At 35.7% G+C, this 15,499-nt stretch overlaps 2 protein-coding genes across 8 annotated transcripts in view; one reads left to right on the top strand and one right to left on the bottom strand.

Moving 5' to 3' along the window:
- The window catches only part of GNB4 (G protein subunit beta 4), a 69,039-nt gene extending 60,208 nt beyond the window's left edge, over window positions 1–8,831 (top strand). For all 5 annotated transcript variants that reach the window (XM_033855501.2, XM_004318358.4, XM_019946149.3 and 2 more), the window contains 2 exons: window positions 203–419; window positions 4,414–8,831. In XM_033855501.2, the coding sequence (XP_033711392.1) occupies window positions 203–419; window positions 4,414–4,520 (324 nt within the window). In that variant the 3' untranslated portion in view covers window positions 4,521–8,831. The remainder of the gene's footprint in view (window positions 1–202; window positions 420–4,413) is intronic.
- A 1,872-nt stretch (window positions 8,832–10,703) lies between these two features.
- MFN1 (mitofusin 1) overlaps window positions 10,704–15,499 on the bottom strand; it is a 32,690-nt gene continuing 27,894 nt past the window's right edge. For all 3 annotated transcript variants that reach the window (XM_019946147.3, XM_019946148.3, XM_033855500.2), the window contains 2 exons: window positions 13,236–13,370; window positions 10,704–11,365 (listed from right to left, as the gene is read on the bottom strand). In XM_019946147.3, coding sequence (XP_019801706.1) covers window positions 11,284–11,365; window positions 13,236–13,370 — 217 coding nt within the window. In that variant the 3' untranslated portion in view covers window positions 10,704–11,283. The remainder of the gene's footprint in view (window positions 11,366–13,235; window positions 13,371–15,499) is intronic.

Below are 15,499 nucleotides of genomic sequence, written 5' to 3'. Positions count from 1 at the left end.
CATTCAGCCCTAACCAACACACTAAATTCTGAAACTAAGACTCAAGCGTTTAAGAATCTTTAGTGCCTAACATCATTCACCTGGTAAGAAACCAAGTTGGAATTTGAATCTAGGTCTGTCTTACCCCAGAGTCTATTATTACACTGCCTCACATAATTTTTGTGTACTTCTATGGAATAAATGTTTGTTGCTTTCTTTCTAGTTTTTCCCAAATGGATATGCCTTTGCCACTGGCTCTGATGATGCTACTTGCCGGCTCTTTGACCTTCGTGCAGACCAAGAGTTATTATTGTATTCTCATGACAATATCATCTGTGGGATCACTTCCGTAGCCTTCTCAAAAAGTGGGCGTCTCCTGTTAGCTGGGTATGATGACTTCAATTGTAATGTATGGGACACACTAAAAGGAGATCGTGCAGGTTAGTAAATAAGTACACATTAGGTTTTGATTTTGTCAGGAAATGTGAAAAGGTTCCCATCGGTTGTTTCTGGGGCCCCCATGGACACCCTGGGGAATGGCAACATGGCAGTTCTCATTCATGGTCGTTGATCTTTTGAGTGCAGTTACAGTCCATAAACCATATTTATGTTTCTGTTTTCTGAAGAGTAATATCTGATTCTATATTTTCTTGTTTGGTAAGTTTTGACATAAATGAATAGTGAATATAATTTAGTATGGTCTTTTCCCAATTACAGTTCTCTTATAACCTGACAGGAAACATGGATCTTCTTTTTGGCTCAGATCTTGTATGGGGCAGGACATGGAACCACTGTCTCCCCTTAACCCCGTACTCTGTGTTCTCCCCTGCAGCTTCCAGAATATTAGCATCCAATTGTACTGGGGACTGTCATTAATAACAAATTACACAGAGTGACTTAAAATTTTTTTAGAATCAAAATTATACTCAAGGAATCAAATAGGTCTATATGGCTTGTTACCAAAACACAGCAGTCCTCTGACCCCAGCCCATGTTCTCTGCTCCCAATGGTAGCTACTTTTAAGTATTTACTTTTATATCTTTAAAGAACATCCTGATTTTTTTTTTTTAACTTTTAGGCATTATCTGTTGAGGGTTTGGTTACAACATCCCTCCTCCCACCACAGCTTCCATCTTCCAGTTTTTCCCATGTAGTGAATTTGGTTTAGAACATCAGTCAGTGTTTATTACACAATTATGAATTTTTAAACAGTACTTACTGCCAAGCAGTGAGGTATATGCTGTGACTTCTTCTTTTTTTTTTTTTTTTTTGCGGTACGCGGGCCTCTCACTGCTGCGGCCTTTCCCGTTGCGGAGCACAGGCTCCGGACGCGCAGGCCCAGCGACCATGGCTCACGGGCCCAGCCGCTCCGTGGCATGTGGGATCTTCGCGGACCAGGGCATGAACCCGCGTCCCCTGCATCGGCAGGCGGACTCTCAACCACTGTGCCACCAGGGAAGCCCACTGTGACTTCTTTTGCTGCGCCGCTTTTGAATATTCTCTAGGGTCAAATTAATTTTTTGGCTTACATTCTTAGTTTTGATGTACTTCTCACTAATTAATCTTCAAACGTTTTGCAAGTTTTGATATGTTTGGGAGTAGATCCGTTTTCATCCCTCATTCTGGGCATTCAGTGGACCTTTTCAACCTGGAAACGTATACCCTGGAGTACTGGGAAGTTTAGGAGGCTTATTTAATTGGTTGCACTTTTTTCTCCATTATCATTCTGTTTGTAGAACTCCCATCATTCATTCATTCATTTATTCATTCTTTTTGGCTGCACTGGGTCTTCATTACTGCGCACAGGCTTTCTCTAGTTGTGGTGAGCAGGGGCTACTCTTCGTTGCGGTGCGCAGGCTTCTTGTTGTGGTGTCTTCTCTTGTTGTGGAGCACAGGCTCTAGGCATGCGGGCTTCAGTAGTTGCAGTACGCAGGCTCAGTAGTTGTGGCTCATGGGCTCTAGAGTTCAGGCTCAGTAGTTGTGGCGCAAGGGCTTAGTTGCTCCGCGGCATGTGGGATCTTCCCGCGGACCAGGACTTGAACCTCTGTCCCCTGCATTGGCAGGCGGATTCTTAACCACTGCACCACCAGGGAAGCCCAGAATTCCCATTATTCTGACGTTGGACTTCTTGGACTTTCTTATTAGTTCCTCTCATATTTTCCATCTGTCTTTTTTGCTCCATGTTCAGGGAGAAATTCTTGCCTTTTCTTTCCATGAAGCTTCTGTTAAGCTTTGGTTTTCTATTTTTGCTACCATCGTTTTGAGAGTTTTGTTTTTTAGGGCCCCCATTCTTTTTTTCATGAATAAAAGTCTTTTGTTTTTCTGGGGTCATTAATGAAAGCCTTTTTTGAAGTTTTCTTCTGAAAGCATAATCTTTTGTTTTCCAAGTTGCCTTTTTTCCCCCTTCTTTCTTATTTTTTCAGTGTCCTATCTATTATATTTCCTTAAAACTCTGATTCTTAGCCTCTTATTTATCCTTAAGAGTGAGGCACTATAACTGTTTGAAAGCCCTCTGCACATGGTTGGGGTGTACTGACTGTAGGCCTCACTGAACAGTGATCGGGCCAGGCTTTGACTGGGGAATCTCTGATATATCTTATGGCCTTTTTCCTCTTGGGCCAGCTGTCTTCTCTGAGGTGGATTGTTCCACTTTTCTACCTGAAGTATATAAGCTGACTGACAGTTTGGGGGCTGATTTCCGGGAAGAAGCTGGGGTGCAAGACAATTAGCAAGTAAACTTACTTATTCCCCATTTTCAGCAGTTTCACCAATCTCAACTGTGCCTACTTTCTTCTAGTTAAGAGACCCTCTTTTACTCTCTCTAGCAAATAAGTCTCTAGTCTTATGTTCTGGTGCAGGATGATAAATCATCTGACTCTGCAGAGTGAAGGAAGAGACCTGGGGAGTCTAACTGATTCCTGGACACTTTCTAATGTAGCCTCAGTTTACCCCATCTTTGCCCGTGTCTGGTTCCACAGATACCTGGTTCCACTAGTATCTGACCCTTTTGGAGGTTCTGCAGTTTGCTTTTGTTTCTTGGTTTATCAGACCATTTGCTTTGAACTTAGCATTGGGGTCCACTAACACACTTACCACCATACAGCACACAAAATTTTGTTGCCACTGCTTGCTCTCATCCTTGCTGTCCTTGTGGGTGTATGTCCTTGCCCTTTTAAACACCTATACAGTTGCTGAGGTTTCTGAGGGAGTGGAGGCAATGTCAACATTACCAGGAATAATTTTCTACAGCCTCTCTTGAGACTGCAGAAAAGTTCACGGGTAAGCATTTTGCAAGTAAACTTTTGGAGATACTCTTTGAACTTTTGTTCAAAGCCAATTACTTTTTTGAGGTATTAGGTGTTTTGCTTGGATCGAATGAATTAATATCCATATCAAAATAAAAACATGTTTGTTTTCTGTATTTTTTTAAACATATGCTTGAGTTTTAGTTTTGCTTTGCTTACAGCTGTTTGGTTTCAAGTTGACTCAACTGGATACTTTCACCTTAAAATTGAAATGTGACTCATGAATTGCTAATTCATTCTTCTTTCCAATATGACTTGGAGTATTTAGTCACAATGGTCATTTTTTGTTATTTCAACCCATAATGGTAAATTTGCCTATTGCCAAACATTGCCATATTGAAGGTACTGCACAAAATATTGTTAGACAAGATGAACTTCTGTTCCTAAGATTGGGTGAAAATGATATGCTTAATTACATATGGAGATAATGAAAACTCAAACAGTATATTAAAGAAAAAATTCTTTTTGAGAATTTGATATATTCTAATTTTTCTCTTAAATCTTTACTTTTCTCATCTTCCTCTCAAATATTTGGGAATATTTAATTTTATCCTGTGTAGTGGTCAGAAGATCAAATAGGTTAAATATACAAAAGAAAACTAAGACTAGATGAGTTTGATGGTTTCAGAAAGTTATGACCAAAACATTCCAGGGTTTGGTGGTTAAAAGAATAAAGTAAATAAATTATGTTGTTATTTTTGGAAGTGGTAGTATAAGTCAGCTTCATTCTCATGTTTTTGTTGTTCTGGTGGTAAAAGTTCATTGAACATTTAAAATTTTGTTTTTGTTGAAAATAGCATAGCTTATTGGCAAAATTTAGAAGTATCATGAACTTATTAGAGATGTAAAATAAAAGACTACATGTTGTTGAATAGATGATTTTGAACATAAGCATAATTATAAAATAATTTTTCAAAAATGAAAAACACAATTTGATGCACATGTCAGAAGTTCACGGAATACAAAGAATTTTATTTTACCTACATGCCCACCTTACCCCTGGCACTCAGTCTCTCAACTCAGGGGAACCTGTTAGCTTTTAAGTACCCTCCCAGATCTTTTATGCATACACTTGTTTAATTCTAAAACTTGCCCATTGCTAACTTTTTACTGAACTTTTGTTTTTCAGGTGTTCTTGCTGGTCATGACAACCGTGTCAGCTGTTTAGGTGTAACTGATGATGGCATGGCTGTGGCAACAGGGTCTTGGGACAGTTTTCTTAGAATCTGGAATTAACAGCACAAATTTTCTGTTCTCCACTGATACCTGGAGAAGTCAGTACTACAGCCTATAGCTGTGCAAAAGAATTTACCTTATATTTGCAGGTGAAGATTTTTCTATTATTATATACAAAAAGAAGCTTTCAGTAAACTACAAAACAAAAAAAGGTGAAAACAAGGTAAAGGTGCTTGCTGAGATCAGGACCAGTGTATTAATTTGAGGAGTTGAGCTAATTTAACCTTGATGAATTTTTGCTTGTACTGTCTAATTCTTTTTCTTTGTGTAGAACAGAATGTACACATTATAGCAGCCTATCATGTTTGAGAGTATGTGTTTGCATTTTTTAAGAACTACATTTTTAACCTTGTATACCTTAAAAAGTGTCATAGTTTTGAGTTTTATAGTGGAGGAACCAGGCACAGTAATAGATGGAAGTGATACCATTGATGTGTGTACTGATATTTGAAGCAAGTCCCCTTGTATTCCGACCATTTTGATCTAAAAGAGATCCTGGTTGCTTACTGTTTAAGAATGCTGACAGGCCTAGGTACCACTGAGGGGAGTCCTTGTGAATATCATTAGTTTCTGCAATATCCTCTGCCATCTTATCAATTTAAATTAGTGCTCATGTTTAGTCTTTTGAAGGGGACATAATCTGATGGCCAGGGAATAGAGATCTCACTCTGAAATTTTAGACATACATAAGAAACTCGTATTATATTAATTGGTAGATAGCAGTAATCACATGAGAATGGTTTCTTGTTATTTTAAAAAGCTGGTTATGATCAAATGACACTTAGGTAGCATTCGAAATAGCTGGGCTTTCCTATTGATATCATATTCTAGAACTGAGTTTGTAAGGTGCACTCATTTCAGCAGATTGATGAACATTTGGACTGTCCTTGCATCTGAAAGATTTTTCCCAGTGTTCTCCATCAGTGTGTATCTAGGTAGGAAAAATAATGTGATGGCATTACGTTTTTCAAAGAAGTATAAAATCTAACCAGTCACCAGGTCTGACTAGTTATAATCATTAAGAAAGTTGCTTTATGAATTTGTTCACATAATATAAAATCTGAATTGATGTTAACTTTCCGTGCCTTCAAAAATTTAAAAAGCAGACATTCAAGCTTTTTGATCTTCTGTAATATTTCCTCCCATTAGCACAAAATATTGGTTTCTAAGTGGTTTTGCTTCAAAGGATACCAAGATCAAAGTGACCCCCACTTTAAAGCCAAAAGAAGATTCTAAGAGCAGTTCTTGAAGGGGTCAGAGGAAAATACTAAGCAATTCCTCTGCTTGTCAGTGATATAATAATGTGTGTATTACTAGAACGGGCCCCCTTGAACTTAAACAGAGATCCTTGACCCTTGGATTTCTCTCTTAAAAATAATCTAAATGATTGACAGTAGAAGATTGTTAGTCTTCTTTGATGGTAAAGTCGTGGGGTTTTTCTGATGTAGAAGTGCATTGTGTTTTGTAACAGTAAACTGTCAGTAACTGTTGAGATAGGTCTGTTAACTTTTGATCACCTGTAACCCTAACCTAAATACTCCCAAATTTTACTTGTAAATTTTCATTTTTATATTGTGGATGTGCTAATAAGTGCATCAACCATAATGAAATAAGTAACTGTTTTAAGATACTAAAAAGAATAAAATGGGAAAAGATTTATAGGACCAAAAAAACAGACTTGTAGATGGCAGGCATGAATGTATATTTATATACACATTCAAGATTTCTATGAGCTTTAGCTGTTAATGTTTGTGGACTATTTATATCACTTCATAAAGAGCAGCTCTTTGAGATAAGGCAAGAATCCTTCAAAGGGACATATTCATATCCAAAAATAGAGAGGGGTGAGGGTTTACCATGTAGTTCAGCAATTTATTCCAAAATCCTCTTCAAGAGAGCACTTCTACCATGTGCAAAATAGCCTTATATATATAAAAAGAGAGTATCTCCTCTACTTTGAAAGTGGTTCTAGTAACAAGATACTTTAGTCAGAGGCACACAGACTATGAGAAGTCTGTGGTCTTCAAAATGTTCATAAAAGTGATTTAATGTTATTAAAGTTTTTGTAGATAGTTAAAAAGCAATTCCCATAATTAAATATGTATTGGGCAACTGAAAATTAACCACTACTACGGCTGTTATGACCGTATTATACATATGACCGAATGGTGACCTCATTACCACGTTAACTTACTACTTAAACCGTTGTTTAGTGATATGGGTTCCAGTTGCTAAATATTTGTTTCCTTGCAGTTTGAGTTCATCTGCTCATCTAATTCTTTTGTGCATAAGAACTTCCTAAAGTCAGTATAATTTGTAGAAGCACAGTACAGTTTGAATCTCAGTTTTTCAAAACTTAAAAAAAATATGGCCAAAAGTAGTTTTAAGGAATTTTATCAATATTGCAGTTCTGGTGCCTGATTTTTTTCTATTTACCTAAGAAACATTTAAACGTCATGCGCCTCAGTTAGGTTTATTTGTAGAGTCTTTAATCACTTTGTAAAGAACAGGTTTTTTTAAGATGTGGCAAGAATATTTTAAAGGCACATACGCTTTTCTAAAACAAAGTGGAGTGATTGCCATGTGCTTCAGCAAATCATCCCATAAACCTGCTCAAGAAAGCACTTTGTGCTCTCAGCAAGAACATCACCTCCACTTTGATGGACAGGCCTCAATTTTGGCAGCTATGCTATCAGAGATTTAGACTAAATATCCAAGATCCCTCCCTAGCTCGGATTTTTATAGTTGAGTCTGTGGTTACAACAGCATATTGAATTCCATCTTCAGAGAGGCAAAGATTTAGGCTTAATATTTCATGAGATACTTAAGTATCAAGAGATACTTAATTCTTCAAGAGAGCCTAGTAAGCCATCTCCTTATCTTAATTTAGACTCAGTTGAACTGATTAATACTGCATGATGATAGTAAACTAGTTTCCTAGACATAACGGAGGTAGCTGCTTCTGGAATATGTTAAGTAATTTTAAAGTTAACATATTGAAAGAGAAATGGATCTTGGCTTCTCCAGGTGACAAAGTGAAATTTTTATTGTTGCAAAAAAAAAAATACTGTGCCAATATTATATAACTAACCTTCTCCAACACTTTTGATGTCTTAGATTTAGTAATATTATTAAGACTTTTAAAAATGAAGACATTCATGGAAATTTATGCTTGATCATTGGTGAATGTCTCACAGTTTAAAGTACAACAGTTGAATACTTGTGGCTTACCTGTTGATGTGTTTAAACGTTAATGGAAAGTGATTAAACAATCTCCCAAATGGGCCTATGATTTTAATAATAAACATGTTCTTTCTAAAATCTTCACAGTGTGAGTCAGACTTAAAAACATTTTTAAATTAAGTACTATGTTCAGTTTCTAATTTCCCTTTTGCCACTGTGGAAAGCAAAATTTTGAAGCGTTTCTTACCTCCTGTTAGAATTTTTAAAACACCCACCAGTCAGACTATCTTGTGAGAAATGGTATCACAGTGAATAAAATTGGTATTTTAAATTAGGTTAAGTAGAATGTGAAGTACCCTTCATATTTACTAGTTTTTCTCCCATTGTTCATTGTAAGTTGCCTTAAATTCACTGATATATTTAAAAGTATTGGTTATAATAGGTACTCAGTAAAGTGGTCTGTAGTTGAATGTCTAAGCTAGCATTGTTTTAAAAAGTAATTTATTAATCAGAATGATGGTACACCTTGTGTTTAGCAAATTTGTTTGCATGTTGATAAAATTTCCTAAGTCTTTTTTCTTAAATCCAATTGATCCTACAAAATAGTTGATTAATGCAGCATATGAAAAAGCTGGTTATATGTTTCAACTGGTGTTAAATGTGCCTGACAAAATCTTACATCATACAGTATTTTTTAATTAATAGAACTTCAGTGATATACTTGGTAGATATTTCAAGCCTTTTCTGTGTCTTACACAATGGTGCTCTATCCTATTGTTTTCTCTTTTCAAAGAAGCATCTGAACACTTGCATTTGCATATTCTTATCCAAAGGCATTCATGTCTAAGTGGGTTTTTTAAGTTGATTAAAATGTTTTTCTTCACCTAGAATGGTTTCTACAACAGCTGTGGCCAACTGAATCTGAATGTCAGTAGTTTGTGGGAAAGGTGAATGTATTAGATTAAAGCTCTTAGAAAAAAGCTTTAAACCAAACTATGGACTTGTATCATGATTTAACAGTATTCTTGAATCTTTCTTGCAGTAATTTGTTCCTTTAGTTGTACAGTAGCTCTGTGAAATAATGTTGCTGTGAATTGATACTGTAATCAATAAAGTGCTTTTAACAGATTTCATGTAGCATGTTTTGATTTTTAGTAGAATTACTTTTAAGTCCCAGAACTAAACTCCAAGCCCAATAGTTCATGTTCAGTTCTAATTCCTTTATCTAAACATTGGTAATTATTTTCTTCATGAAAAATGAATGGGCTGCTGGAAGCAAGGAAGAGACTGGAGTGCCACTGACCTATTCTGTAGTACTGTGAATGTTAGCCTACTGTTAAAAGGCCACAGATTTTCATCAAAATGTCATTTTTTTCCCTTAAAGTTCCCTTAGGAAAAAGATGAGCAGGTCTCCCCAAGATAGCCATAAAAATCATTAAAAGATTAAAACTCACTAAATGCCAGTATAAATGCTACATTTATCAACTATCAGGCAAACATTTTATTTTCACCTTGCATACTTATAAAAAATCTAGTTTTGTAAAAAGTTGAAGGTTACACAAAGTTTATAAATAATCCTGCAAACATACATAGTAGACAGTCAAGTAAATGTGCAATAACTTTGAACGCCAACAGCTACAATTCTTTATAATTCATGGGCTTGGTCATAGGTGCACTTATTATCCCTAAGCATAAAGGCTGGGCTTCATTACTTTAGTGTCCCATTTCCAACACTCATATTTTCAAGCTTGATCAGGCGGAACTGGATTCAAACTAGTGATGAAAAACTTAGTATAAACTTACTACACGAGAATCACACTACACTATTCTGTAGTTCCCAAACTTCAGCATGCATCAGATCACCTTGAGGGCTTGTTAAACCAGAGATTCCTGGTCCCCAAACCTAGTATTTGATTCAGTAGGTCTTAGGATGAGACCCAAGAATGCAATTCTTTCTTACAACTTCCCTAGTGTAGTGCTACTGTTGACTGAGGGACTAAATTGTGAGAACCACTGTACTAATGAGGTGATACCAAACCACTATGCTATTTCAAAAGTTCAAGTACTTGCATATAAAGATTAAGACCCCCCCCCCCCAAAAAAAAGATTAAGGCCTTGAAATTGTAAACTTAATTAGCAGTACGCAGTCTTAGACATGTTTTTCATGTTGCAATTGTTACCTAATCCCACTTCTTGGTGGCTTGTATCATTTTTTGGTTATAAAGCAACAATATTAGCCATAAATGAATATTTATTTGGATTTGAATATTGCATTCTAATATCCGATTTGCATAAAAAATATTTTTGAAAGCCTTCTATGGCCTAAATAATATTTTCTCCTTAAAATATCCTGGAAAACAGTGTTGCACCTGTTGTGAAAAGACTGAGTAGCATCCAGGAGCCTTAAAGGCAGAGAAAAAGAAGTACTGAGTATTAAAAGAAAAAAGCATGAAATGTTATCCCTCCCATGGAAAAGCAGCATAAACTATACTTGCCAAATGTGCTGTGTCTTCTGGGATTGTGCCTTTCTAACAAGCATCTAGGTGATGCTGATTTGGTGGTCCTCAAAACTACGTTTTGTGTAGCAAAGCCTTAGAATGTCAGTTTTTTAATGTTTCCATATAACTTTTCTATTAGTTTTTAACATAGAAACAAACAATACTTGAACTCATAAACATTTCATTAAGGTAAAAAACATAATTTTTAACCGTGACCTGTCAAATTCATACAATGTTTAAAAGCCACTCCGGGGGACAACCCAGCAGTATCCTTGGCAAATACTTTCTAAAGAACAGCATTTGTACATGACTGTAGCCACCCAAAATTCAGATCTCCCATATCTCTGGCTATTTTTATCACTTCAAACTTAACTCTTAAAACTGAGATAGAAAGCTTTCCTTACTGGAATCAGAGCTGAGGCTGGAAGTGTTTCTTGAGAAACATGAGAAAACTATTTAGACGCAAATACCTTTATAAGGACTCTATAATAACAAACCTATATACTGTTTTACATCAATTTTAATAGGAATAAAAGAGGGAGTAAAAACAGCATTATTAGTGGTTTACATACCTGCCAGGATGCAAAAGTGATTGTAACCTGCATAAATAATACAGTCAAGAACATTCCACACTCCTTTGTGGTTAGAGCAATGCAGTTTATAAAACAAAAATGTGACTATTCCCATTGAAATAGGCATCAAAAATTCGTTTTGAGAAAGAAGATGAAAGGAGCATTCTCTAACTCCTGGATGCCAGGAAGCAGAGTTTTTCAGAATCAAAAACAAAGAGAGCCCTAATTAAGAGCAAGGCCCCACCCCGCAGGGGTCAGAGAGTTGGTTCTTTAAACTAATTCATCATTTTCACATATCAAAGGATTTTTCTTTACCCAAAATTAAAACTAAAGAGACAACACTTTTCAGAAATGCACACACCGTGAGATAGATCAATACCAGGATCTACTCAAGGATTTGCTATTTAGGTATAGTTAGTATAATTCATATTTAAAGTCACTTCATAAAAATAACTGTCCCCATCTTCCAAGTTCCATCTTCTATCATGATCACCAAAGCAATCTCTATTGTTAAGATTCTTCTTCATCGCTTGAATGTAGAAACTGCTTAGTAAAATTCTCCAGCTCGTTTTCAAGTTGAACAGCTTTATTTCTAATTTAAAAAAATGAATAAAACACCAATCTAATCATAAAGGTCAATGAGAAAAAATGCATCCCATGCAAATCTTAAAAAAAAATCACTAGCCAGCTGTTGCTACATTTGTCTGAACTCACATCATCAACTCTTTTTAAAGCATTTATTATATGTGCTACTGTAACTTTGCAATAAACACAGAATCCAATGGCCAGAAGAAAGGTATACTGAGATAAAATCTTTAATAAGAATGAAAAGCCTAAGAGACAGTGGAGTCATATCACCTTACATGGGAGTTACATCCTAAGTCACATAAAGACATAATTGTTCTTGAATTCCCGTTAAGAATAAAGCGTAGAATAAGTGGTTTTATGTATACACAAAGTAGCTGGTAGATGTCAAAGGACCATAGTTACCAAAAATACTTTTTTTAAATATTAAAATTGTACTTGATGCAGCCAAATGCCCATAACAAGAGGGAAAACAATGTAAATTGACAGGGGAATGCAGGTTTGTATCTCCCATTCTCATACTCTGCCAGGGCACACACACATACTTAAATGAGTTTCTCTCTTTTCTTGGTCCTGTTTTGTTTGTTGCTGAGTGCATATGGTCAAGGTCATAAGTTAAATGTTCTTGTGAACTCCACTGTATATTTCTTCAAGTAATGCTCCTGAAGCATTAGTTAAGTTAAATTATATCTGAATGGCTAAAAGCCTAATTTAGTAACAAGGGAGATTCCAAATATTATGTTAATAATATTCTAAACTTATTATGTTAACATTATTCTAAACTTTCCTATTAGAAGAATTAGCAGATCAAAAATGTTGATACTTATTCAAGTCAGTCCTGCCAAAATCTGAAAGCTACATAAGTACCAATAATCTATTTTATCAGTTATGGCTTTTTACTATAGCAAGATGAAAAATATTTAAAAACCTACCTAGGTTAAAAAAAAATTTCTATTGGATATAGTTTCACCAAATTTGAAAAGCTGTATTTGGGATGACCTAACTTAAAATAGGAGCAATGGAATATGTGAAATTAACTTGGGTGTATTTGTGTGTGAGAAGTGATGCTCGGGTTTAAGTGGTAGGCAGTCACCTTTTTCAGAGACCCTGAAATGGAGATGCAATGAGAATGTGACTGCTAAATCTTAATCTTTTCAGATTAAGATACCAGGGATGGACACTATCACAGGTGTTTTAAGTATAATGTCCCAAAATCCACGTCATAAGGACAGCCTCTCCAATTTGCAGGCGTTGCAAACTGTTTTTATATAGGCAACTGTATGTAGCATGTGCCCTGGTAAGTAGCAGCAGGAAGTAAATGATGCTTAATGATTCTACCAGACTTGTAGGTGAGCCAGCTAATGGGTAATAAAGCTGAAAGAACTGCCAAGAAGTATAGATCTCGTGGTGATACTTCTGGTCTTGACCCCCAAAGCACAATTTATTTAGACTCCAAAGAATCCATGGCAAATCATATTAAACCAGAATTCCACACTATATTAGGATATCTTGTTTACTTCCGTTGCTTCAAATTTAAGTATACCTAACAGTCCCCAATGAGAAGAAAAGCTATGGGTCTTGGATATGTAGGACTGAAAATTCATACTCATACTTTTAATTACAAAACTTCTGCTCTGAATAAGGACTAGTATAGCTTAACATAGAGCTATAAGCTTAGATCTAAAAAATTCCTTTAAATTCAGATTTGTTTTTTTGTTGTTGTTCAAATTAGCTTTCATTGAAATTGCAAAATTACAATTAAGCCAATGCAGAAAGCCAAAAATTTTAACATAAATTTGCTAGTGATTTTACATAATTATATTTTGGTAATGAAACCAATAAATGTTCATATTATTAAGGACAAAAGGTTCAAATACCTTAAGCGCTTTGAATTGTTCTGTATTTTCTCCAGTTGATCTATCTCTTTGGATAATCTGGCAATTTCCTCTTCTAGATGTCTTTGTGTAATATCAACTTGTTGGCACAGGCGAGCAAAAGTGGTTGCCATTTCCCTTCAAATAAAAAATAATTTTATCAGCAGTCATGAATGTCTTTTAAAATGAATAAGCTTTCATTTAAAGTTTATATTAAAAAAAAAGATCACAAGTTTAAAAAATTCCCAAAAATATAAGGTATCAAAGAACACGGCTAAGAATGGTATGAGGGAGGGTATGGCACTTGTAAGCTTAATATGACTGTGGGCTTAATTTCATCTGGCCTCAAGACAAATGCTCAGTGGGTAATAACATTACTCTGCCATATTGCTGTAAATATGAATAAGCTATAAAAAGGCAAAGGATGGGTGTATTTCTTCAGAAGCATAATAAGCCTTACTCTTGTCCCCTGCCTATAGAAATAAATTACTGAGAACAGGAAAGAAAATTTCATGAACTTCTGTGACAGTCAAAAATACTTTAAACTATAGCAACATTTAACCACATTTCTAAAACAAAAGGGCTGTATTTAATTTGTGTGCTAGTTAATATGTTAACTTTGGAAAATATATTTATATTTTTGCAACTTGGAGCATGCCTGGTAGGTGTGTACCACTGGAATTTGATGAACTGACTTGTTTTTCTCTGCAACTATTCTCCTGCGCATCTTCATCTTTCCCAGGGTCCTTTCCCCCTCCATTCTCCCCTATCTGACCAAATACCAATATAAGACAAATGAAGCATCTTTTTATTTTAATATTTTATTACATTAATATTTAGCTAGTAGTAGTAGTATTATTTTAGCTAGTATTATTATTATTTTTAGCTAGTATTATTTTAACCGGAGTAATTATTTGAGGTTGCCTCCATTAGAGTGTAAAGTCCTCTAAGGAAGAATACAAGTTATCTTTAGCTTTTAATTTCCCATAAGTTCTAGAGTATTTATTGTCACACGGTAGGCAATTAATAAATGTTTGATGATGAAATGAATAGTAAGCTTCATTAATTCTGTTTTTATGAATGTGAGCCTCAGCTGATTTTGTTTGGAGGTCCAGTTTATCCTCATTAAAGAAAAAGATCTTAGTATAAATAAATCAAAATTAACAGTTATATAAAATAGGAGCTCAATAAATATTTGGTAAATGAGTGAACTAATTCAGTGGTCTCAGTTCTGTGCCCCCATTGCTTCCATTCCCTATAGCTCTAACTTAACTAGGCTCTGATCTTGTGTCTGAAACAGTTTAATCTCCCTGCAATTCTTGTCTCCTGAGTCTAAACCACTTTACACACCACACCACTGCAAAGTTATCTGTTCTAGAGCTAAATGTTAATGATATCACTCCCAGGGTTCCTAATTATCCAAACCTCAGTCCTAGTGTTAGGTTTATACTTGAATGGACCCCTTCTTATGTACACATCTGCCACACTGAAATTAACTCACGTTTCTGAACACATTCCTTTTCCCCCAACCTTCTTGCCTTTGGTTTGAGCTGTCTTCTCTGTCTTGCTCGTTCTATTTTGATGTTCAAGTCTCATCAGGCTACCTCTCCTCTAGGAAACCTTTGCTGATCCACTATCCTTCATGATTTCAGATTCTAGGGACTTCCCTGGTAGCAGAGTGGTTAAGAATCCGCCTGCCAATGCAGGGGACACGGGTTCGAGCCCTGGTTCGGGAAGATCCCACATGTCGTGGAGCAACTAAGCCCATGTGTCGCAACTACTGAGCCTGCGCTCTAGAGCCTGTGAGCCACAGCTACTGAAGCCTACGTGCCTAAGAGAAGCCACCACAGTGAGAAGCCCACGCACCGCAACAAAGAGTAGCCCCCCACTTGCCACAACTAGAGAAAGCCCACACACAGCAACGAAGACCCAATGCAGCCAATAAATAAATAAATAAATACATAAATACTCAATGCCATTTAAAAAAAAAAGATTCTACAGCCTCACATTATGAAGCTCTCATTACTTTTCACTTTTCACCTTTTATTATAATTATGTACATGTTGTTTCTTCTATTAAATTGCAATCATCTTTAGCTCAGAAAACTTTCTAATTCAGCTCTCAGGGGCACTCTAATACAGAATATTATGCATTGATTTGACTGGAGTTCTATATGTTTTTACTAAATCAATGAAACAAATATTTAAGATACATAAACTTGGTGGACCCAGGTATTTATTATTATAATAAAATTCTCTTGAGTTTTA

This window comes from Tursiops truncatus, chromosome 4 (genome assembly GCF_011762595.2).
Source record: "Tursiops truncatus isolate mTurTru1 chromosome 4, mTurTru1.mat.Y, whole genome shotgun sequence".
NCBI lineage: Eukaryota > Metazoa > Chordata > Mammalia > Artiodactyla > Delphinidae > Tursiops > Tursiops truncatus.
This window is presented reverse-complemented; position numbering and strand designations above follow the sequence as displayed.